Raw genomic sequence first — 25,083 nt, 5'->3', positions numbered from 1 at the left:
CATCATGGGTTACATAAAACTGCCACTGAGCATGTCCAATCCCTGCATAAACAAGGGGTGGAACTAAGATACTAAATAACAAAAAGTCTGGAGAGTAGATTAGTATAAAATGTTTCAATAATACTATGAAGTTATGTATCAACTATCAGACACATTTATGCAAGTGATTTACAGTTTACACAATAAACATTTTCAAAGCACCACAGTCAATACAATCTTAGAACGAATTAGCGAATGAGTGCAGACAAGTGAGAGAGAGAGAAGTGAGGCTGGTAAAGGAGGAAGGGGAGCGGGCAGGAGGCACAGAGAGGCTTCTGGCGCAGGAACCCCAGACGAACAGCCCGATTCTGGATGAGCTGGACCGGAGGCAGACACGGGCAGGTGAGCCAGGAGGGAATCCCAGTCATCCTGGCGGGAGAGGACCGGGGTCTGGACGAGCAGCTGAGTGGAGCCGATGGTGAGGAAGAGGTTGCATTGTGCTTGTGTTGCACTGGAGGAATCGGTGGAGATGTCCTGGGAGAAGGACACAGTGGGGTCCGGTGGAAGGCCATAGGAGAGGGTGTGGGGTACAGGGAGAGAAGCAGATGGTGATCCAGGTGTCAAGAGGAGTGTGAGACACTGGCTCTGGTGTAAAGGAGTGTTGTGTGATGGAGGTGATGGAGATGGAGAAATTGAAAGTGAAGGAGGGATGAAATGGGATGAAGAGATGTATCAGTGGAGAGCAAGGGGAGTGAGGAGAAAAGAAAATCCAGTCCATCCAGAAAGGCAGTGAATGGGCCAGAGGGACAGGAGAAGTGACATGGAGAGGTTAGTCCAACTGCATGAAATTATAAGGTGTTAATGGAGGTCTCGGTTAATTTACTTAACAGAGACACACAAACATCGTATTATTTCCTACTGTCATTTGCTTATAAAACACTTTCATTTTTAAACTTTTTTACATTGTGATAACTGTACAAACGCCAAAATATGACACTCTCTCCCTCTCGTGGTTTAATACGTGCACACTTTCTTAAAACAAAAAAAACTACAAACAATATATAAATAACTACACCAGTACCGCCTGCTGCACCGCCGCCTCCAGCCACCATCTCCACTCACTCCGCGGGAACTTTATTTTGTATTTCGACGTAATTTTCCCGCACAGTCCAATCAAGATTAGGCTTTATTTGAGTGACATCAAGGGCAGCCAATGACCCTTGGCTGGAGAGTGATTGATTGGCTCCCCGGTGCAAGAGTTACCAGTTTCCTGTCCGGGTGGGCGTGTCCTAAGCAGGAAGACAAACGTGCACCGACCATAACTGCGCCGCTGTTGTTGTGTGGTCAAGGTAAGTTTGTTATGCAATCAATGCTATTTTTATAGTTTATGATCAAAACCGATCCAGCATGTAGACGTGGCTGATGTGTGTTTGCATTGCAGCTGGAGTGTAGAAATGCAATTAAGACGATACCAGCGATGTGCTTTGCGTTGTTTTTAATACATAACCATGCCTTGTTTATTGATTAATACAATAACTAACCATATTTAAATAACTCTCACAAGCGATTGCGATCAGTTTGATCAGGCGTTTACATCCCACTATGAACCCGTCCTGTATGAGTCCCATCCCCCACTGATTTCCAGTGAGATGCTGGTTTTGTGCATCAGCGGTTGCATGAAACAAATCCACCCAGGAGACAAGAAATTACACGTGATGATTGAGCAAAAAGACGCCCTGTTGTAAACATCACTGCATGCATCAGATCGGGGGTAATCGCAGTAACCGCCGCTGGCTCTAGGAGAAGAAGGACGCTTTGTTTGGACAGTGTGTGCTCTTGTGACCTGGACGCATGGTAGCTTTATTGTATTGTGTCGAAGCTGCTGTTTCGTGGGAGGTGGCCATATCAGTTTTGGCTCGACTGGCTGAAAACAGTCCAAACGGCAGATTTGCAAAAGCATCTCTGTCTCCCAAATAGTATTGAGTTTTGGGTGTTGTTTGCATACAGCCTTACCATATTAAAATGGTTGCAGCAGCAGCGACTGAATGCAAGCTCTGAAAATTGAGAAAACACAGACGCCCATGTCTTATCATGCAGCCCGACTTTTGGTGTCTTGCTGCAGCTAAGGGAATGGGAAATCGGAGCAATTGCATTCCTGAATGTAGTGCTGAAAAGACACTTGGACCCAGCTCTGGTGGGATGGCCCAGGGAGAGGATTCTGTTGTGAAAGGGGCTCCTAAACCACACTCATGGTGTGGGTTTGTGTCGCGTTTACAGAGGGATGGACGCCACCCAGCTGATTGAAGACCTGGTGCCCTCTGATAGACAGGAGGAGGAGGAGGAGGAGGAGAGAGGCGGGAGGAGGAAGCCGCTGGGGCAGTTGAAAGTCTTCAGTAATGCTCATTTTAAAGAGATGGGTGAGTATGGCACATAGATACAACACCGAGAGAGCAGTGTTTTCCAGTCCAGTGCTTTATGGCTTAGACTGACTCGGCTCTTAAACATTTTCAGCTGTGCAAAAGGGAGGAGATGCTGCGAGAGAGTACAAATGTTCTCTTATGGCTTATGTTTTCTCTCTCTCCTAGCTCCCAAACAGGAAAGCATTTAAATCCATTATGATAAAATGTTCACTAGCTCACATATCTCCCACTTTCTGTCTCTCTCTCTCTCCCTCTCCCTCCCTCCCTCCCAACTCCTCAGCTGCCGATGTTTCAATGTACTGCCTAATAGCAAGACCAGAGAGAAATGTCTGATAAAATAAATGCTGCAGGGCTTAGCTCTTCCTCTCTAACACACACACACTCTCTCTCTCTCTCTCTCTCTCTCTCTCCCCCCACCAGATTTCCCCATCTACGCCGGGGAGAATGTGATTGGACGAGAGCCCGGCTGCGCGGTGACGCTCCCCGCCAGCTCCATCTCCAAGCGCCACGCGGTCCTCCAGGTCCACCAGGGGGAGCACCTGCTGTGGGATTGCGGCAGCCTGAATGGCACGCGCCGCGGCCGTGCCCAGCTCACCCCCCAGGTCCGCTACAGTCTGTCCCAGGGAGACCTCCTGGTGTTCGCCGACCTGCCCTGCCAGTACACCCTCCTGAAGAAGAGCGAGCCCCCGACGCTGCCCCCCGGCTCCGCCCCCCGGGTCCGATCCCAGCCCCGGCGCCAAGTCCGGCCCTTGGCTCTGGAGAAGACCCCGGGCCCTGTGCTTTCTCTGGTCCCCGAATCGGATGAGGAGGAGGAGGAGGGGAAAGACGGGAAGGGGAATGTGTCAGGTAAGGGTGGTGCAGCAGAGAAGCCAATCAGAGTGAGAGAGGCGGCAGCAGCCAAATGTATCTTAACGTTTGAAAAGAAGAAACACATTTAATCTATCAGTCATGTGTGTTGTGCCTCTCTCTCTCTCTCTCAGGATTTTCAAGAGGAAAGGGTCCCAATACTTCTGCCATCTTGTCTCCGATGAGCACCATTATCCCAGAGAGGTCAGGAAAACCCCACTTAAGAAAACAACTGTATAATTTGGTTTTTCACTGTAATGGGTGACTTCTTTCTCCTGGAGCATTCTGGGTAGAGTACTTTGCTCAGGGGTCCAGCAGCAGTGTCTTTGGATTGAAAGCCCCGCCCATTACTGATTGAACATGTTCCCTTGTGTGTTTGCAGTGATGACGAGAGCCCCATCACTCCTAGCCCTACTGCGGTGGCCAGGTGTGGGCTACTGCAGAGCAGCGCTGAGGGCAGCTCGATCCTGGGGGGGAGAGATCCAGTCAGGCCGCAGCCGAACGCTAAGGAACCAAGAAGGAAGAAACGAGCCGGAGGGAGGAGGATGAGGAACGACTCGGGGGAGAGTGACTCTGAGGGAGGGGAGGAGTGGACCAGCGTGAAAGACAGACGGGAGATGGAGGAGGCAGCGGAGACAACAGCCAGGGTCTGTGCTAACGGAGAAGGAGGATCAAGAGCGGGTGTCCCTCTGTCAGATCAGTCGGGCCTGACGGGGGCAGGAGGGAAGGGATGCTCTTCACGAGTGAAGCCACAGGAGGCGTCTGGCTCCGCTCAGAACAGACCACAGGAGCTCCACGAAGGCAGGGCAGAATCAGGCGGGCCAGCCGACCTTCACCTGGACAGCGACACCGATGTCGAGGAGGAGGACTCGAGCAAATCTCCTGAAGCTAAGCGGCAGGAGCCCGGGGTGGTGGCGGAAGAGGAACTGGAGGCCAGGAAGGAATTTGAGAAAGCTGTGCCAGAGTCGGTGAAGAAGGAGAAGGTCTTGGCTTTCCATCCAGACAGTGACACAGATGTAGAGGAGGAGGATGTGAGCAAACCTCCTGAAGCAAAGCGGCAGGAGCCCGTGAGCACTGCTGTGGAGAAACCAGATGCCGGGGAGATATCCAAGAAAGCGGAGTTGGAGCGGAAGGAGGGGATCCTGGCCTTCCATCCAGACAGTGACACAGATGTAGAGGAGGAGGATGTGAGCAAACCTCCTGAAGCAAAGCGGCAGGAGCCCGTGAGCACTGTTGTGGAGAAACCACATGCCGGGGAGATATCCAAGAAAGCGGAGTTGGAGCGGAAGGAGGGGATCCTGGCCTTCCATCCAGACAGTGACACAGATGTAGAGGAAGAGGAGGAACCAGGCCATTCTCCTCCACCCAGAGGCCAGCCTAACCTGTCGCCCACCCAGCACAGAAGCGGGGGAGATACCCCAGCCTTGCACCAAGACAACAGCGTTGATGTGGAAGAGGAGAAGATTGACCTCCCTTCCGATCTTGAGGCCCAGCCCCCATCAGCACCTGATTCTAAACCCCAAGAGCCCACGAGCACAGCTTTGGACCCTGGCGCCTTCATCCTGGACAGCGACACCGATGTTGACGAGGAGGTGGAAGAAGCTCCTGTAGGAGAGGATCACGGACTCCTGGCCTTCAAACCCACAGAAGCTACAGGACCCAAAGCAGGGGACTTGGCTGGAGGTGCTCTCTGGGAGGAGGTGCCTGACAAGCAGGGGGAGATGTCAGGCCTGCCAGGGGGAGACCGGCACTCTTCCTCCAAGGCCGGGGGGGATGTGGACAGTGACACGGATGTGGAAGCGGAAGAAGAGGTAGGCAAACCCAGAGCGGCTGTGGCTCCCAGTGCCCTCAACCTTGACAGCGACAGTGACGTAGAAGAGGCAGAAGATGATGGGGGTTCTGACGGCAGAGGTCAAGCCACTCCAGTTAAGGAGGACACTGGGAAGGACAATGACACTGATGTGGAACAGGCCAAGGACATCCCAGTGAAACCCCACAGCTTGGCATCGGAACCAAAGTTGGACCGGCCGCTCCCAGCCAACAGAGGCACGGTTGCCGGAGGCTTCGAACTGGACAGTGACACAGACGTGGAAGATGACCTCTCAGATTGCCCGGCCTCCCCCAGAGAGACAGGCCTGCCTGGGGCTCTCCAGCAGTGCTCCACCCCTCTGGCCCCTGGGGACTCTCCCTGCAAAGCGGTGCTCTTCCAAAGTGACACCGAGGCCAAGGGGAAGGCAGAAGGTCCAGGAGGCCGCAAAGGGGCCGAGAGTGCCAGGCACGAGCGACCAGGGAGGATAGGCGCCCAGCTGCTGGGACAGCCGAGCGACTCTGACAGCGAGGGTGAGATTACTTCCTGTGTGAATGTGAGGTGCCGTTGACATATATCCTGTGAGATTGCAGCTCTAGGGAGGGTTAGCAGGTCAGATTTGGGGACAGCGTTAATAAAGTGTTTTTTTTGTTTGTTAGTTCTTGGTTATTAAAATTGATCTACAACAAAAGTGTTGTGTAGACTACAGATTTGTCCTCAGGCATACTGAAACTAGGAGGATGATACTTACGACTGCCCAGTTACAAACGAGATTCAGAGACACGTTATAGAAAATGGGAATAGTAGCCCTACCTGTAGTGTGAAAGCATTGCTCTGTAATGTTCCTTAGAGTGCTCTGAAAAAAACAAATATTTTGCCACGTTTAAATCTAACCCCCAAAGTCAAATCAATCACAAAAACTGACCAACTCTTAAGGGGTTAAGGAACCAAATGCAGACCTCTTCACCTCTCCAACCACCAGATATTTGACTAGTGCCTGTCCCCCCAGTTGGTCCCTTTGACTGGGGCAAGGTGCTGGCGGACTTGTGTCCAGGGCAGCGCCAATTAACCTTCTTGCTAATCCTCACTGTAATCCTCCGTGCACCACCAGAAGCAATCTGCTGCTCCCTTCACTGTCACACAGCATATTAAATTCCCCCCCCCTGGGTATAGATTACTGCCCTCATCCCCCTGTTGTGGTAGTGGACAGGAAGAGCAGCAGGTTCTGTGGCACAAAGGTACGCTTATGCAAGTTTCGGCTGGTCAATTTACCCCCCACACAGACACACACACACTTTTAGTAGGGTTTTACTGTGTTCATACCATCGTTTTACAGTGGGTTCTTATTGTCTTAACACACTTTCCCCCTATTTCTCAAACAGGAAGTCCCTCCTTCTTGGTTCAGCCCACTCAATGTTACATTTCCACAGAAGAGGAGGACCCCCCAGGTCAGTCGGATCTATCCCTTACAAGACTACAGAAGTGTTTACACTGTTATTATTTCATGAGTGTTCATTTCTCATGAGGGCCCAATGTGTCGATTTCAGCCTGTTTCTGTATTATCACTAATGCTGCACCTTTTAATTTAAATTGGACAGGATACAGATGGTTCCAGATCAGAGGGGCCTTGTATTGTTTGGAGTTTGTTGATTTTGCTCTGCTCAACTCCCTAATTTCAGCTAAATTGCTCATGGTCGGCACCCCAGTGAGCGCCCTCGGGTCTATTCCAGCATTCCTGTAATCCCAGACAGCCCTACAGTGGTGCATCCCTGTCATTTTCAAATGGGAGCCCTGCCCCCTGATGACAGATTTACTGTCTTTTCAAAATTCTTCATGGTCTGTTTCTTGGTTGGAGACACAGCTTTCACAAAACCGTTGTCCTTCACCGATGAGCTGAAATGTCCATCGCAGTGCTCGTGTCCATACGAATGTAGGTCCAACAGGTGAATGCGGACTCTACACAGATCTCCTTTAGAGCTGGATTGCTACTGTGAATGGAAAGCCCCTTTGTAAGTGTCTCTGGATTGTGTCTGTTTCCCCAGGTGGAGACAAGGAGGAAGAAGAGACTCAGGCTTTCATCCCCGAAGAGGACCCCTTCAGACGTGAGTAGTTCAAATCTCAGTCTTGTGTGTGTGTAAAAGGCATTAAAGTTCCTGAAAGTATTATGGCTTATACAGCAAGTGTAGACTGGGTGCTACTAAGCTTTCTTTGTTTATTCATGGCATATTCAGCATGGCTGCTCAGCTGTAACAATCTCCTTGTGTAATAGCTGGACAGTGGGGCATTCTGGGATTGTTGTGGGGGTGGATTAATGTGCACATTGAAGAAGCATGGATGTGGAGGTGGGGTCTCTCCACATTGAGTGACAAAATAAGGAAAGAGAATAATGCTGGGCCATCAGAGCCGCCCGCTATCTGCTTCAAGGAAATAAGAAACCAAAACTAATAGGGTTAGATCTAGGGCTAGAGTCACTTTAAATCTTTGACTCATCCGCTAAATGCAATCTGCGGCCCAACACAGAGCAGTTCCTCATGATGAGAAGAATAACGAAGCCTCTGACAACGACAGCCAAACCGCTGCCACGAGTCTGGCTTTGTAACTCGCAATTTAATGGTCGTCAACATGTTGATTTAGTGCACAGCTTAGTGTCACGTGGCCTTGGCCCAGACGTGTGTGTGTGTCAGTTTCAACCGGGCCTCATTCTAATCGTCATTTTTCTCTCCTTCCTCGGCAGGTCCTCTGAACCCTCCTAGCCTGCCCCAGTGCCACCCAGTGGTGGAGGAGGAGGAGGAGGAGGATATGGTCATCGCCGAGACCCAGTCCTTCGTTTCACCCCGGGAGGACAGCGACTCCAAGGACGCCGCTCTTGAGGCCACCCAGGCCTATGCGTCCCAGCACCCCCCGGACACGGAGGACCAGCCCACCCAGGCCTTCACCTTCGACATGGGCCCCCCCAAGTCTAGCCCCCGCTTCCCCCGCCTGTCGCACAACGTGGCCGCAGACGCCACCCAGGCTTTCCTGGACACGGATCTTGAGGAGACCCAGGCTTTCGACATGACCTCTGCCGACACGCAGCCCCTGGGCGGCCCTCGTCCTGCGGCCCGGTGCCCAAGCTTGAGCCCCAACCCGAGCGCGTCTCCCTCTCATGACGGAGAGACACAGCCCTTAGACGGCGTTTCCGTGGGGGCAGTGGAGGACACCCAGCCCATGGGCTTAGAGCTGTCCGAGACCCAGCCTGCTGTGACCCAGCAAGGATTGGGAGAGCAGGCATCTGAGCAGGGGCAAAGCCAGAGCTCCGAGCTGTCCTCCGCCGACACGCTGCCCGTTTTCCAATGGCGGCAGAGAGGCAGGGGTGGCGGTGGGAGCAGTGCCAGTGGGGGCACTTCTATGGACGAGGGCGACACTCAGGCAATGGACTCTGATCTGGACTCTCACCTCTCTACTGCCGACACGCAGCTCGTTCACCCGAGGGGCGTCGCCGCACCGGATCCGGTAGAACCGCCTCGGCAGTACCAATCCGACACCCAGCCTGCACCTGTTCCGCCCCCCCAGGACCCACAACCGGGGCATCAGGGCAACCGCCTTTCCCCCATCACCGAAGAAGGGTCCGTTACCTCCAGCGCCGGAGAGAGCTGCCACGCCAAGCCAGACATGGATACTTCGGCAGCAGCACCAGACGCGCCCAGTTCACCAAAGCAGGGAGAGCGGAATGGTTCAGGGGTAGAGGATAGACCACACACTGGACAGTCGGGAGCTTTGACTGCCCCACAGGAGGAATCGGCTCAGAGTAGCCTGGAAGTGGAGTCCACTCACTCTGAGAAGACGGCATCTGGTCCCACAGTGGAGATCGGAGTGCCCTTAGGTAGGCAGGGTAGCGGGGAAGATAACATGGATGAGTTGGATGCTGCTATACTAACCCCACAGCAAGCCGAGGAACCCACAGCGCCTGTTGCCCTGCCTCCTGCGAGCATTTCACAGCGCGGATCCATGAGGACTCCCAGGCAGGCCAAAAAGACTCGAACGAATGTGGAGGAGGAGGGTGGGGAGAAGCAGGGAGTGGAGGACAAGACAGAGGGGGTGGCTCTGAGCTACAGCCCAGCAGAGGAGAAAAGGGGCCAGAGGCGAACCAGCAGGCTGAGGAAGAATCGGCAGGAGAGGGAAAGAGAAGGAGTGGAAGAAAGAGGAGGAGGAGGAGGTGGGGCAGATCTGACCCAAGACAGCAGAGGGCAGCCGGTAGTTGAGAAGGCCTTGGGAGAGGCTGAGGATGTGGGGAACGATGGGGGTACACAGAAGAAGAGGGAAGATAACAGTGAGCCGTCCTCAGAGACCCCTGTGAACCAGGACATAGCCACAGCTGCAGCCCAGGTCCAAGAGGGTGCAAAGGAGCAGGCCAGTGAAGGAGAGGCACTGCCCAAGATTGCATCTATCTTCCTCAGGAGATGCACAGACACTCAGGACAGCCCTGGCGGCAGAAACAGCAGGAAGTTGGGCAAGGGTGTGTCGACAGCCGGGGAGAGCTTGGGCGCCGGAGGAGAGACCTCGACCAGAGACGGGGGTGGTAAGCAGGGAAGGAGAGCCCAGGAAGTGGAGGTCTCGGATGCCCTTGGCAAGGTGGAGGCAGGGACGAAGGAGAGGACCGAGGGAGAGGAGGAGGAGGTCCAGAGAGAGGCTGAGGAAACACCTAAAGAGGTGGAGAGCAGGGAAGAGAGTGGCAGAGACACCCTTCAGAACGCAAGGTCTCAGAGACGGGGCAAGCGAGAAGTGGTGGCGCCCTCAAAGGGGAGGGGAGGCAAGAGGAGGCTGATGTCCAACAGCAACAGGGACGGGGGCCTGCTCCTGGACCCCGGAGATGCCTGTCCTGAGACCAAGGGGCAGATGGCAGCTTCAGATATTAGGGAGGGGAGAAAGGAGGAGGACGAGGAGAAGAACATCAGCAGTACAGCTCAGGATCTTGTGGGGACTGTTGAACCTGTGGACACTGTTGAACCTGTTGAGACTGCTGTGGACAAGCAGGAAGCTACAGAAGAAGGAGAGAAGAGCTCAGGGGCCAGGAGAACAGCAAGGGTCAAGTCGCTCTCGAAAGCCACAAGAGGAAACCTGAGGACAGGGCAGCCTGCCGGAGGGAGGGAGGAGGCAAGTGGCGAAGGTGGCAGCTCGGCAGCCACTCTGACCACAGACCCAGAGGAGCACAATGACAAAGAGCCTGTTAGTGAGGCTGCAGGAGGGCCCGGGACTGCCAAAGTGGGTGGCACTCAGTCTGGCTCGGGATCGGTCCAGTCTGAGGCAGTTCCCGAGCAGGAGGCAGCAGTGGAGGGGCACCCAGGGGCCCCCGAGACACCCCAGACCAGACGGGCAAGCAGAGGCAGGGCAGGTCCCTCGAAAGCACAGGCTAAGGGGAAACAGAGGACCAGGCGCAACGAGGGAGCAGAAGGAACGTTGGAACCAAGCGGACCCTCCGAGTCCGCAGAGGCCACGGAGCCTGCATCGCCGGGGATTCCAGAGATGGGGCACACCTTGGCGGGCAGCAGGAGGTCCAGTTCAGGCTCTGTCTGTTCCCTTCGGTCTGAGCAGGAAGGGGGAAGCGGGCAGGAGATCCTGAACCCTGCAGCCCAGGCAGGACGAAAAGCAGCGCCTAGGTCCAAGAGACAGGCCAGGGACAGGGCTGCCCAGCCGGACGCTCCCGAGAAATCTACGGGAGGAGGAGGAGGAGGGAGGAGGAGCACCAGGCGGGGGCTGGTAGTGGGGGAGGAAGCTGATGACGGTGGGCCAGACAAGGCACTGGAGACAGAATCTCCACCAGAGAAGGATGAGGCGCCAGCTATCGCTGTCGAGGTGCCGGGGAGGAGGTCGCGCTTGGCGTCGGTCAGCTCCAACCAGTCCGAGAGCAGCGCCGAGCAGACAGCCGGGGGCAGGAGGAGCAAGAAGAGGGCCGCCAGTCCCGGGGAAGCTGCAGACGACTCTCGGGACCCAGACGTCAAGGTTTCTAAAAGGGGCAGCCGGGCGGGAGGGAGGTCCAGGGCGGCTGTCAGGAAAGCAGAGGAAAATGGGGAGCTGGACAGTGCGGGTTCATCGGCGGCAGGAGAACCAGAAGAGACTAAAGAACCCGGGTCCAACCTACAGGTGCCCGGGCCGTCCAAGAGGGGCGGTAACAGGAGTCGTTCGGTGGCAGGGGGCGTCCTGGCGGAAAATGTCCCACAGAAAGAGAAGGAGGAAGAAAAGAAGGAGGTGGCGGCACCAGTGCGGAGTGGGAGAGGTCGGAAAGCGGCAGCCCCCCCCGAAACTGAAGTAGGGGAGGCTGTGTCTGATCAGGCTACCACACCCAGAACTCCCAGGAGGGGACAGAAGAGGCCAGCTGGTGGCAAAGGGGAATCTGTGTCCTCTGAGCCGGCGGAGGAGGCCTCTGAGGAGGGCGACTTCAAGGTCCCCCGACCCAGAGCCAAGCCCCGGAAAGGGGGTACGGAGGAGCTGGACGCTGGGTGTTCCGTGGAGACGTGCGCCGCAGGGAAAGGCAGGGGGACTAGGGGCAGGGCCTCTCTAGCCACCGTCCAGCCAGCCAAGGATGAGCAGCAGGGCCCAGGGAGTCCGGCGGGGGCCAGCAGCGAGGAGCAGGAGGGGAGGGAGGCTGAGACGCAGAGCCCTCAGGTAAGGATACAAGACAATACAAGAGCGCCTCCATGTCAAGAGCAGTCCTTGTGTTTATATCCGACTCTGACTCCCTGGTTCTAGAGAGCCGCCAATCCAGGTACTTTACATGACATTATATTACACCCTAAACTGACATTCTCTAAAGGCTGGAAACACAGGCCTGACATTGATGAACTCTCTGTGTCCTTGAGGAACTGGGGCCAAAACAGCCGCCAACATCAGAGACCTTCTAGACATGTCTCCTTGTCTCTGTGCCTTGTGATTTAAGTGGCTTTCTGGGACAAGGGCTGAAGACTCCTGAAATGGAGGACTAACAACCACTCACTGACCTACATCCCATAATACTGCTTTCGCTCTCTCTCTCGCTCTTTCTCTCTCTCTCTCAGGCTCCCCGCACGCCCTCTCCTCAGAAATCCAACAAAGCCTCCTCCAGAAAGCGCCCCCCCCAGAACCTGGATTCCACTCCCCCAGAGGCCAAGACCCCCCGGGGCCCTGCAGCCCGAGCCGCCCTCTCTGGGGTGAGCCCTAGAGCAGCGGCCCCCACCAAGGTCAGTATCTCTCTCTCTCTCTCTCTCTCTCTCTCTGTTATCAGGGCTAGCCTCCCTTTTCTTTATCTACCCAAGTTGTGTGTGCAGGGCTATAACTGTCACATGTGTGTACTATAGTGTCTGTATTAATCCCCCCCCCGCCTCTCTGTACCCCTGCAGGTGCTGTTCACGGGGGTGAGGGACGAGGCGGCAGAGGAGGTGGTGTGTCGGCTGGGGGGCAGCATGACGGAGGGGGTGCACGACTGCACACATCTGGTGACCGACCGCGTGCGACGCACTGTTAAACTGCTGTGCGCCGTGGCCAGGGGCGTCCCTGTGGTCACCACACACTGGCTGGACAAGGTGAGCGACAACCCCCCCCACCCCCGTTTCTCTGTGTCACTGTAATTGTCTGTTTTTCTGTCGTTCTCTGTGTGTCTGTATCTCGGTTCTTCCGTCTCACTGTAGTTCTGTATCTCTGTGGCTCTGCAATCCTGAATCTGTGTGTTTTGCTACTTCTGGAATTCATGTGATCTCTCTCTCTCTCCAGTGTGGGAAGAGCGGGTGCTTTCTGCCTCCCAGCGGCTTCTTGGTGAAAGACACGGTCCAGGAGAAGAACTTCAACTTCAGCCTGGCCGAGTCCCTGCTGAGAGCCAGCAAGCAGCCCCTGCTACAGGTGAGTGCCACCCCTCCCCAGCCAGAAGGCCCCCGTCTGCCTCGTACAGGATCGTACAGTGCCTTGGCTCACAGTATCTTGTTTTGTGCCATCTAACCATGATGGTGTTTTCTCTGCTTCAGGGTTACGAGATACACGTGACACCCTCGGTCAAGCCAGAGCCAGCCCAGATGAAGGACATCATCGTGTGCAGTGGTGCCCGCTACCTGCCCAAGATGCCCACGGTCCATAAGGTCAGTGCTGCCACAGGCATCTGATAACACCGCGGTTAAAAAGATCCTGAATCTGGTCTGGGTCCTATCCTATAGTCCACACTGCATTGCTCCAGTCTGGGCCCTATAGTCCACACAGCGCTGCTCCAGTCTGGGTCCTATAGTCCACACTGCACTGCTCCAGTCTGGGCCCTATAGTCCACACAGCGCTGCTCCAGTCTGGGCCCTATAGTCCACACAGCGCTGCTCCAGTCTGGGCCCTATAGTCCACACAGCGCTGCTCCAGTCTGGACCCTATAGTGCAGTCGTATTGTCTATTAATTTGCCTACCTGCCTGTTTGTTCTGATTGATTTCTCTACCACTTCAGTCACTGTAACAATTTGTGAGGGTGAGGAGGACAGTGATCCCCCCTGTCCAGAGACAGATCCCCTCAGTGACCGTGCCTGTGCCATGTTTTCTCCAGGAGCACACGGTGGTGGTCTCATGCCTGGAAGACGCCACCCGCTGCCAGCCCGCCCTCCGCGCCGGTCTACCGGTGGTCAGCGCAGAATTTCTGCTCACCGGCATCCTGCGGCAGAGTGCCGAGCTGGACTGCCACTGCCTCACCGGGCCTGGGTTCGAGCTCAAGGCCGAGGCTAAAGGGCGAGGAGGAGGAGGCCGGAGAAAGAGGTAGGCACCTGCACCAGATGGGAGAAAAGGTGGTGTTGAACTCGTGCCTTTTGGAGCCGCGCTGTCGTCCGGTCTGCGTCCCACACTGGAGTTTTTCTCTCGGCAGCCCTTTCCCACTGATCTCACACAGACAGATAAGATTGAGCACACCTGAGCCCTGACTCTGAGGACCTATGAACCCTGCCGGTTAGAAGACCCTACAACCCCAGATTGAGAGACTGCTGGCCTCAATGAAACGAGACTTTCCTCTTGCTGTGCGCTGAAGTGCATTGTGTGGATATGAATTAAAAACACAAGGTTTTAAAAAGGTCTGTCTGTAGGGCACCATTGCTAAGTTATTAAAACATAAGAACAAGTGTAGAATCAAGTGTATAATAAATACCTATGATACAATATATACAGATATCTGTGTGTGAACTTTGATCGTCTGTGAAGACCGTGTTTTGGTACTGTGCTCGTTTAAAAGTATCGTGCCGGTGCCTTGGCATGTTCTCCTTTTAACACCCAAGGGGACCAAACCTAGCTGTGCTGGAGAACCCGACATGCCCACTGCTCCTCTCACGCTGGCACCCCCCACCCGGGTTGGGACACGCTGCCAGGCCCGGGCAGGTCCACACTCCCACCCCGCAGTTTCAAGAAGCGAGTCAGTTGCCGGGCCTTTAGTCTCGCTCTGCCCGGGTCAGAGCTGAGGCAGGCTGCTCTGGCCCACGTTGACCCACTTCTTACCCGTGTTCATGCTCTTGGTCTAATGAAAACGAGAACCTAAAAAAGTGGGCCAGACCCCAGGCTGGTGGGCCCACTGGGTTGGGAACCGCTGTGTAAGAACCAATAAAAACAGAACAATCATGATTCAGAACAGCTCAGACAGTTGGGAGCATCGTATGTAAAACCTCCATGAGATGCCTTTTTTTCAATTGCATTTACTAAAATTGAATTATTCAGTTCTCCAGGAAAATTGAAATGTATGTATTTTTTTAAATGCTAGTTTAACCTTTTAAACTCCTTTTAAAACGTATCTTTCTTCTGAGCTGTGCATGAAGAGACTGAAGCTAAGAGGGCCAGAGAGTTTTTATTGTATCTGAATGGTGAAACTGCTTAAATTAGTCGATTTACTGATGTAATTGGTGGCGTGTTCCCGTGCGCTTGGTGACGAGAGATGCAGAAAGGCCTGTAACACCTGCTGGTCGTCTCTCCGGGAACACGGCTGGCTCTGGGTCATAGCAAAGGCTGCGTCTTTCTCTCAGGGAGAAATGACAATATGGGAGAAACGACGCAGACAAGTAGAGCTCAGCTGGGCTCACGCTGCTCACGTGGGGTAAAGTACAGCGATTGAGTCGACCCCTGGGTTCCCAGCATGCTCTCTGCCACAGTCAGGCCCAGAGCCCCTCGGCTTTTCATGGAATGTGAATTATTTTGTTTGTTTGCTTTATGACAATTGAAGAATGTAATCTGGAGAGTCACGCCTCCCTCTGCAGAATGATTTTAAGAACAACAGGAAACTGCCCACGGAAGTGTATTATACTAGGTTGTTGTTTTATCCCTCCTCAATAAACAGTATTTTGTAACTTACGTGTGTCAGTGAATTATTTCAGTTTTATAAAGTGATTAAGACTTTCATAGAGTTTAATTATAAGCTTAATGTCTTAATGTTGCATTATAAACTGGTTTTCTGTGTGCCATACAGACAATAAAGCTTATGAAACTACAGTATACAGTGGACTCTTCCAGCATGCTGTTAGAAACACCACAGTTTAATACAGTCAACATTTGATGTGGCTGCTGGGGTAATTCCACCAGGAATCCATATTATGCTGCAGGAAACTGGTGTTTCGCTGATGGCTGTCCTTTCTTCCAAAGAGCCTCCCCTGTCTTTTCCGTGCAGAGCCCCTCCTGTCGTATCAGACTGCACCATCTGGTTGCATGACAAGAGCTCTCTGTGCTCCTGCTGATGCTCAGATCTATCCTTCCTTCACTCCCTTTGCAAATCACCATGTAAATTAGGACCGATCTACTGAAAATGCAGATATCTGTACTAAAGCTTCAATGTGCCTAAATGTCTTATTGTTGAATTTCAAATTAGAAAATTAAAGGACCCATCATGATTTTCACAGCCAGATTGTGAGGAACATCATATTTTGAGGTGTGTGTGTTAAATTAAAGTGATTTTGCATGTGATAAAGGTTCCTTGTTTTATTTCGTGAGCCATTAATCGTATGAAAAGCACTAAACTTTAGCTTACAGTGCTGTGTTATGGATGGCAAGTAAGCACTGAGAAAATAACGTGAAACCCTTTAATATGGGAAAGGTGCATTTGGGCGCTGGTGTTTGCCTTTCCTGTAGGAGTACAGCCCGAGCATTATGCCTGTGCCGTTTTAGATACCAGCAGGAGAATTGGAAGAGGCAGCTGACGCTAACTTTATTACCTCGGCAGAGAGATATGATTGGGACAGGAAACGCAGTGGAACAGTTATATCCAAATCCCATTAGAGACGCACGGCGCCGGTCTCCTGTGCCAGGGCAGAAACGCTGGCAGCATGAAAACACTGTCGGTTCTGGTCCTGGCGGCCGTCCTTCACTGTCTGACCTGTGGTAAGAGAGAGAGCAACTTTCTTCTTCTGCTTGACTGTAGAAAGGAGAGGATACACACAGATACTGAGGATAGAGAAAGAGAGATGGTGTATGTCAGTGAGTGGCTGTTAGTCCAGCCCTTGTCGTGGAGAGCCACACAATCCAGCAGGTGGGTACAGCTTAAACCACCCGGGTACAGAGATGAGGAAGATGACTGGGAGAGAGAAAGGGAGATATGAAGGAGATACGGAGACATAAAGAAATTAAAAGGATGTGAGTGTGTGTGAGAGAGAGATGGAGAGAGGGAGGAGTGTGAGAGACACTGACATGCATTATTTCATGTTTGCGTTGCAGATGAAGACATTACTGAGCAATACAAATTCAAGGAGCCAGGTGAGTGATGCATATGTGAGACAGGACAAAACACCCGACAACAAGTATACACATAAATAATAAAGGTGCACAGCCTATGCCACCATATTTATCAACTGCCAGGAACGAAATAACAAGGGTGTGTTTCTGTAGGAAAGTAGCCCTTAAAACCTTATCTTCCTGCAGGTCTGTGTTTCTCCACAGGAAGAGTGTGAACAGTTTAGACTACAACCTATTTATATTGTATTGTACTATATTGTTTTACTTCCTCTTACAGGCGTGCTGGCCTGTTTTAATTCCAGGAAGAAAGGAATTCCCATAGACTTCTGTAAGTAAGAGAGACAGCCCAGTGATGTGCTCGAGCCCTGACTGCTCAATGTCTACGGAAGAGTAACGCGATGAAGTAACGTAACTGTTTGTATTTCAGTGCGACAGTGGAAGACGGATCCAGAGACAGGTAACCGCTTTGTTATGTTATCTGCTCAACTACACTTCATAATATTGCCTGTCACTCATTGGGTTCTGGCCGTTTTTGGGCTTCTGTTGCATTCATGTGACTCCAGTGAAATAAATTAGTGTTTGTTTTGCAGGGGGAGCTAGGAGTGATGTGAGGGCTGTCAGAGAGATAGGTGAGCCATGAATATATCCCACAATCACCTTGGCGGTAAAAAACAGTGCCAGTATTGTAGGCCGCTGGCACTAGTTTCATAATCTTAATTTCTTCTGCAAGGCTCAGTGGGTCTGTGCCATCTATTCTTTGCTTGATTTTGTTGTTTTTGTTTCAGTGCTTCCAAAACGGACTGATTATTTCTAGAACTGTATGTGGTTATTATATTATATTTAATTTATCTTACAGATTATTTGGTCTGTCTTGATTCAGACTTGCACGAAATCCCAGCCGAAACAAGTAAGTTGAAAACAAAAGCGGTGCTGAATTACTCCTCCTTCTCCTTGTAACAGAAAATGTAGAGAACGATTGGCCCCACCAGGCTTAAAAAAGAGAGACATTCCTGCCCTGGAGAGCTCAGAGAAGAGAAACGGCCTATTCCCTTTGTTCCCCATTCTCAAAGTGTTGCTTTACACGGCATTGCCGGCCCTGAGGTGGTTACAGGCCGAGGGTGTTTGATACGGGAGTCACAGATCCTGCGAGGGAGGAGGAGAAAGTCGACCCGTTTCGGTGTTACTTCTTGTCGGCAGCTCCTGTCTGTCTACACTGTCTGCTTCACGTCTGTAATTTGCGATTGGTGAATAGGTCAACATTATAATTTGGCCTAGGCCGTAAACACTCCTCAGCCCAATGTGCTGTACCCGCTGTCTCAGAAAGGTAATGCTGATGGCTCATTTAAAGTGTTTGGACGGGTGTTGTGTCTGTGTTTCCAGGGGGACGCTGGCAGGAGCACCTGAATGGCATTAAGGATAAAGTGCTTTCAAGAGCTAAGACGTTCTTTGGCACAACTGCGAGTAAGCCAATATATTTTATACACTCAAGAAGATGTATCTTTTTCCAACAATGTTATTCAGCGGTTCCTTTAATTTTACAAATATTGCCCATTAAACCACCCTTATTTTGGGGTTTTGTGCATCACTGGTTCCGCCTAAAGGACTGTAAACGTTTGTCTGCGACTCATAGAAATCAGTTGAGTTTACACAGCCTTATTTACTGGCATTTCTGTAGTTTTCTCTCGGCTGAAAAACTCCAGAAGGATATCACTGAATAAACGAGGTTGCGGGAACATTCAGGCAGGACTGCACATCTTTCCATTTACCTCAGTGGTGTGTGACTTCACAAATCCCTTAATTTCAAAACCAGGAGAAGTTTTTGAGGTTCTGATCTAGAAGGATGTCCCTGAAGCAATATACTGTGATGCAGTCGAGGTTGTAAAGCGGCTCTGTGTGTCTGAGAGTGGGGGGGATCGCGCGCCAAGTTATCAACACTAACTAACGTTGTGACGTGGATCTGATTTTGCAGATAACGACTGGGAGGGATTGGCATTTGATCTAGGTGAGGAAAGACATCAGTCTTCAAGAACAAACAACATCTCCAGTAAATATTTCACACAGAATAAATAAGGCTTCACAGAAGTCTATCCTGTATCTATTAAAGACCCTGTTGTTTTCTTTTTTTTACAGATATGCTGGTTTGCCTCTCCAGTGGAATTAAACATATCCCTAGTCGTCTGTGTAAGTAGATCAAATATATGTGTTTGTAAAGGAAAAGGCCCGCCGAGGGATTTTAAAACTGCCTGGGCTGAGCGAATCATTCCCCAAACAGCCTGGGAGACCAAGAGCCGGACTGAACCCACACTGACCGGTTTCTGTGCTGTGTCAAACCTGTTGTATTTCTGCATTTGTACACTTCACAGCCGTGCCTAGTTTGTCTGTTAACACTGACTCTGTTTGTCTCTGTGCTTATTATGTGTTGGACTCTATTTTAGGGGGAAAACTGCCGAAAGGCAAAGAGGGGATGGAGGATTATTTTCACTCCGAAGTGTACGACCCTCGTCGCAGTGAGTGCTCTGAGCTTTCACACCTGATTTGTTTTTACAAAGGCTTGGAATACCATCAACTCCTTATACCATCATTAATTTGACTTCAGCCTCACTACAAACATGCCTAATGATACACGCTCATTCTTGAAAAGGAAGAGAAATTTCAAGAAGAGATAATTTCTCACTGTCCCAGCCTGAAATGTGTTTCTAATCTTTTCTTCCAGCTGATCGCATGGATTTAGACCTTGGCTCTTTAGCCAGGACTCCAGGTGAGGGCCAAAATCGGAAATCGCGTGTAAACAGCTTCCCCTTGTGGCAGAACCTGGATTTTAAACACAGGAATTAAAGGACTTTCTGATTAAAATCCTCTGTTGCTGCCTGCGGGGGGTCACCACTAGGCCCAGGCCTGAAGCCTGTGGGCCTCCAGAGATTCATTGTGTCATCCTAGAGGAGTCTGTGTGTTTCTCTCCACTGTGCTGAATGGTTTTCTTGTTTCTTTTCTGTTATTTGCCACGTGCGGCTCTCTGTGGCAACAACTTGTGAAGTCAAATTAAAAACAATAACTGGCAAAAGCCATGTTATAATATACATTTATGTGCACTTCACGTAAAATTGAATTTGATTTAGATTTTTCTATTATTTGACAATTATCTCATATCCAATGTTTCATACACACACACACACACACACACACTAACTTTACATTTGACAAATCTTTTTACAACTCTTGCAGATCTCCTGGTTTGTCTTGACTCTGGTATTAAAGACATCCCAGATCACCTCAGTAAGTTGAATACTCACCATTTTTATTAATCTTTCAGTCAGGTACATGTCAAATATAATCTGTCTGTCTGTCTAAAAATAATGCATTTCTGATTAATATATCACAATCTGTTTCCCGTGTCTTAGTAGCTCTAGATAAGGATGGGTCACAGGCCTTGTTTAAAGCCCGCTGCTTTGTGTCCATGACAAACACACTCGCTCCATGCCCCCAGTCGATCTCCCACAACCCAGTGGCCTGCTCTGATATAGAAGCACTTAGAGTTGTATTACCAGTAAGGCGTTATGAACAATGGACCAGCCTGGTCAATGTCTCCCTGTGTATCCTCAGGGCGAACCTGGAAGAATCAACTCCAACTGCAGAAGGACTGAGTCTTCAGGGCGCAGGGCAGGCTGGGGCGGCAGTAAGTCAGATAGATCACATCAGTCCTCGAGTTGCTGCTCAAACAGTTGTCTGTTGTGAGTTACAAAAACAAAAAAACAACATGGTACCGATTTACCAAAAACAAGATAAAGATAAATGTTGTGTCTTGTGCAGTTAAATATGCGACACGAAACATGCTGCTGTGCACTGAAGCCAGACATTCAGAAAACACACACACACAGCTATAGTAGACAGCATTCACAGCTTTGAGGTGTAAGGTCAGTGTTTGCCGGTTCTGTTCCTCCCCAGAGGGCCACTGGGATAAAGGGGAGGCTGGCTGTGTTGCTCTGAGTCGGGACGTCTCTGCACCGAAGCACTCCACTCCACACAGACGCAGGACACTCCAGTAGCACCGCTGTTCCTGCGTTATTTCAGTTTATATCCTCCCTGTTTTTGTAAGTAAAAGGTGATGCATCGCTGTCAATAAACCTCTATGTCCAGACCCAGTGAGACCCTTGTCTTCCTTTTCTCCTTCTTCAGATACAAGGATACAGATTCCAGTCCACAAAAACCTGCAATATCAGCTCACACAAACACAGATCGTTAATTATTAAGTTCGATGCTGTTTCATGATTGTGGATGAAGAAGGCCGAGTGCTTTGTCTGACACCATTCTACAGCACCTGTCCCCCTGCCCTCCCCTCTATGGGCTACAAAGATGAGTCTTCAGCCGTGATGTAAAGGCTAACACAGAGGGGGCATCTCTTACATTGGCTGGAAGATCGTTCCAGAGTTTCGGGGCCCTATAACTGAATGCTCTACCACCTGCGCTTGTGTATTTTAGGGAGCACTAAGTAACCGGCTTCCTGTGATCTCAATGGCCGACCTGGAGTGTACTTAACCTCAGTTAAATTTGAGTGGTTCTCGTTAATCTGTACATATTGGAGTCTGTTTGACAGATATGATTTAAACCACGAAAGCACATTCCGAGATAGGCCATTACTGTTTTCTAAGCGGTGTATCAAGATTTTGTGGTCGATTGTGTCAAAAGCCGCACTTAAGTCTAATAAAATGATAACACTGCCCTACATCGGAGGACTGAAACACGTCATTCAATACTTTTACCAGGGCTGTTTCTCTGCTATGGCCGGAACGGAAGCCTGATTGGAGTTCTTCATAAAGATGATTATCGGTTAAAAAAGCTTGCAGTTGGTTTGCAACTACTTTCTCTAGAAGCTTAGAAAGGAAGGGAAGGTTTGAGATAGGTCGAGTGTTTAAGTTGGTTAGGGTCGGCACTGGGTTTCTTAAGAAGTGGTTTAATTACAGCTATTTTAAACGATTCAGGAACAGATCCTGAGGATAAAGAGACATTAATAATATTGTGTATTCTGTGAATAATTAATGGCAGAGATTGTTTTAGCAGTTTAGTGGGTATAGGGTCTAGTGCGCAGGTTGTTGTTTTCACTTTATTATTTAAGGAGACCAATTCCTGGGGATTTACTACATTAAACGAGTCCAAGGTAGGCCGGGGCTGTGAAGGACTGCATGTGTCGGCTATAGTATCTGTGTATGTTTCCTGTTCTATCTGTTTTCTAATGCCGTTAACTTTGCTATGATCCATGAAGTCACTACAGGTGAAATTGGGGGGGATAACCTCTGAAGGCTTCACCTGCTGGTTAGTAAGTGTCGCTATTGTATTAAAAAGAAAACGTGGGTTATTCTTATGCGTCTCTATTAAATTGGAGTAGTAGGAGATCTAGCAAAGGACAGGGCTGCTTGTATCTTATTATACTGTCATTCCATGCCATGTTTCTCTCCATTTACACTCACATTCTGTTTTAAGTGAGCGAGTGAGTTCGTCAAACCATGGTGAGTGTTTTGTTGGTTTAATTTGTCATGTCCTTAATGGGGCTACTGTATCTAAAGCAGTGCTTAGTGTATTGTTGAAATTATGTAATAATTCATCTGCAGATCCTGTTTTGATAAAGCTAGCATTGGCAACAGGGTAGTGAATTTATGAATAGCAGTGGGATTTAGGCAGCGAGTTTCTATGTTCCTCTCCTGTGTGTCTGATTCTACTCCAGGCAGCTCAAATGTAATAAGGCAGTGGTGGGAAATCGTCCGGTTTTGGGGTGATATTATTAGGTTGTGAATCTGTACCCCACAGGTAATAACTAGATCTAGTGTGTGACTGTGATGATGTGTTGTTCCTGACACATGCTGAGTGAAGCCTACAGACTCCAATAGGGACAAGAAACTAACAGTGAGGGGGTCGTATTTAATGTCAATATGTATGTTAAAGTCTCCCAAAATAATGAGTTTATCATAGTGTATGGCTAAGTCAGATAAGAGATTTGCTAAATTCGGTCATAAAAAAGGAATAGGGGCCTGGTGGCCTATAAACAGCTATAAGCTGAAGAGGTGGATTAAGCCTAAGTTCTACCTGGTGAATTTCAAAAGATGTGAAGCTGTCTAATGGCTCAGTAGAGGCGCAGGTCTGTGCGGTAGATGGTGGCCAGCCCCCCCCCGCGGCCTGTTGCACGGGCCTTCTGGCAGTAAGAGAAGTCATTAGGGGAGGCTTCTACTAATGCAATAGTGTCATCTGGTCTTAACCAGGTCTCAGTCAAGGTGAGCACATCTAAGTGTGTGTCAGTTATGGTGTCATTTATTAAGGCTGCTTTGCTAGGTAGTGAGCGGATGTTTAAGACAGCAAGCTTATACATGGGAGGAGTAATGTGAGCAGGGATTGTTGAAACGAGGGCCCCAAGAGGAAGGAATACATCCAAGCCTATGACAAATTACTGTTTTAATAGGATAACTATTGATTTTGTTTGTATAAGATTTAATCTCAGGACTAGCTTTGACAAGGGCAAATTGTGATGGCTAGACGACTGGGTCAGAGCATCTCCAAAACTGCAGCTCTTGTGGGGTGTTCCCGGTCTGCAGTGGTCAGTACCTATCAAAAGTGGTCCAAGGAAGGAAAAGCGGTGAACCGGCGACAGGGTCACGGGCGGCCAAGGCTCACTGATGCATGTGGGGAGCGAAGGCTGGCCCGTGTGGTCCGATCCAACAGACGAGCTACTGTAGCTCAAATTGCTGAAAAAGTGAATGCTGGTTCTGATAGAAAGGTGTCAGAACACACAGTGCATCGCAGTTTGTTGCGTATGGGGCTGCGTAGCCGCAGACCAGTCAGGGTGCCCATGCTGACCCCTGTCCACTGCCAAAAGCGCCTACAATGGGCACGTGAGCATCAGAACTGCACCACGGAGCAATGGAAGAAGGTGGCCTGGTCTGATGAATCATGAGTTCAAGGTGTTGACTTGGCCTCCAAATTCCCCAGATCTCAATCCAATCGAGCATCTGTGGGATGTGCTGGACAAACAAGTCCGATCCATGGAGGCCCCACCTTGCAACTTACAGGACTTAAAGGATCTGCTGCTAACGTCTTGGTGCCAGATACCACAGCACACCTTCAGAGGTCTAGTGGAGTCCATGCCTTGACGGGTCAGGGCTGTTTTGGTGGCAAAAGGAGGACCTACACCATATTAGGCAGGTGGTCATAATGTTATGGCTGATCGGTTTATATATATATATATGTGTGTGTGTGTGTGTGCGTGTATGTGTGTGTGTATATAACCTCTATTTACAGCTGAGTGTTTTTATTATAATGTATTGTATTTTTTGCAGACTACACAATCCACATGATGTAAGTTACAAATATATTCCTGTATAATATTGTTTTTTTACTGTTAAATGAAATAAGTACATTTTCATTAGAAATAAACATGGGGCTCAAAGGCTTCCTTGATCTTCGTTCATAAATCCTGGGTCATCGTCATTCCTTTATTTTTAGTGTTTCTCCCAGAAGTGTTCAGCTGCTTCTTACTGAACACGGCATTGTTTTAAATATCCTCAGTACAATAACTGTAGCATTGATCCAAAAGAGCCCATATGTTTCTGTTTATATAACATCTATAGACCTTGTCTGTAAATGTATGACGTTTTGAGACCTGTAACATGGTTCATAGGAAGCTAAATGTCCATCCTGTGTCTTTTTCAGCGTCTCAGGGTACTTTATACAAAGATCCTGGCTTCTCTACAGTCCATCCCACAGGACGCTGCCTACAGGAGATACACAGAGCAGGTCATCAGCCAGAGGTTTGATCTGGTGAAATCGGTAAGGTGTAGCTCTACCCGCAAGTCTGACCATCCCAAGTCACTGCTGAGTGTCTTATTTGTACTTATGGTTTAATGTTGTTTGTTGAAGGAACCTGATGTGGAGAAGCTGGAGAAGAAGATCAACAGTGGGCAGATAGAGGAGGTGATTTTACAGGTAACGGCTGCCCAGTTCACACAACCATCCCTTCCGCTTTGTTCTTCCCCCAAAAAAACCCTAATATCTGTGTGTGTGACAATATCTGCTGCCCCAGTAGATCTGAAACGCTTCTGTAGCTCGTGTGTGTGTATGAGCTGACGGATTTAGATGTTGCTTTTTAATTTAACGTCGGTACTGTTTGCCCCGCAGGCGGAGAACGAGCTGTCTTTGTCCAGGAAGATGTTAGAATGGAAACCCTGGGAGCCTTTAGTGGAAGAAGCTCCCGCTAACCAGTGGAAATGGCCGATTTAAAGACAACCGGTGAAGAGAAACCGGCCAAACAAACTGCGAACTAGAAACTAAAACCTCGTCTTTTATGGTTTATTTACTGCTGTACAGATGTAATTAATGTGT

The 25,083-nt window shown here is 50.2% G+C and overlaps 3 protein-coding genes across 3 annotated transcripts; all 3 read left to right on the top strand.

Moving 5' to 3' along the window:
* Positions 1-1,265: 1,265 nt before the first annotated feature.
* On the top strand, positions 1,266-15,351 carry mdc1 (mediator of DNA damage checkpoint 1). Its single transcript, XM_066723802.1, has 13 exons — positions 1,266-1,328; positions 2,257-2,396; positions 2,820-3,245; positions 3,380-3,449; positions 3,628-5,585; positions 6,435-6,500; positions 7,095-7,154; positions 7,787-11,694; positions 12,084-12,245; positions 12,405-12,587; positions 12,775-12,900; positions 13,023-13,133; positions 13,577-15,351. Exons 2-13 carry the CDS (start codon positions 2,261-2,263, stop codon positions 13,784-13,786), a joined length of 7,416 nt encoding a protein of 2,471 aa, XP_066579899.1. The 5' UTR covers positions 1,266-1,328; positions 2,257-2,260; the 3' UTR covers positions 13,787-15,351.
* Positions 14,325-20,851, top strand: LOC136711058 (uncharacterized). Its single transcript, XM_066687029.1, has 14 exons — positions 14,325-14,391; positions 16,705-16,743; positions 17,000-17,050; positions 17,150-17,179; positions 17,313-17,351; positions 17,579-17,629; positions 18,103-18,183; positions 18,692-18,724; positions 18,853-18,903; positions 19,158-19,229; positions 19,436-19,480; positions 19,945-19,995; positions 20,323-20,395; positions 20,665-20,851. The coding sequence occupies exons 1-13, from the start codon at positions 14,325-14,327 to the stop codon at positions 20,361-20,363; spliced, it is 651 nt and encodes a 216-aa protein (XP_066543126.1). The 3' UTR covers positions 20,364-20,395; positions 20,665-20,851.
* A 2,011-nt stretch (positions 20,852-22,862) lies between these two features.
* On the top strand, positions 22,863-25,035 carry LOC136711057 (NADH dehydrogenase [ubiquinone] 1 alpha subcomplex subunit 5-like). The gene is made up of 5 exons (XM_066687028.1): positions 22,863-22,909; positions 24,042-24,060; positions 24,415-24,531; positions 24,622-24,687; positions 24,880-25,035. The coding sequence occupies exons 1-5, from the start codon at positions 22,863-22,865 to the stop codon at positions 24,979-24,981; spliced, it is 351 nt and encodes a 116-aa protein (XP_066543125.1). The 3' UTR covers positions 24,982-25,035.
* Positions 25,036-25,083: the final 48 nt, after the last annotated feature.

This window comes from Amia ocellicauda, chromosome 15 (genome assembly GCF_036373705.1).
Source record: "Amia ocellicauda isolate fAmiCal2 chromosome 15, fAmiCal2.hap1, whole genome shotgun sequence".
Taxonomy (NCBI): domain Eukaryota; kingdom Metazoa; phylum Chordata; class Actinopteri; order Amiiformes; family Amiidae; genus Amia; species Amia ocellicauda.
This window is presented reverse-complemented; position numbering and strand designations above follow the sequence as displayed.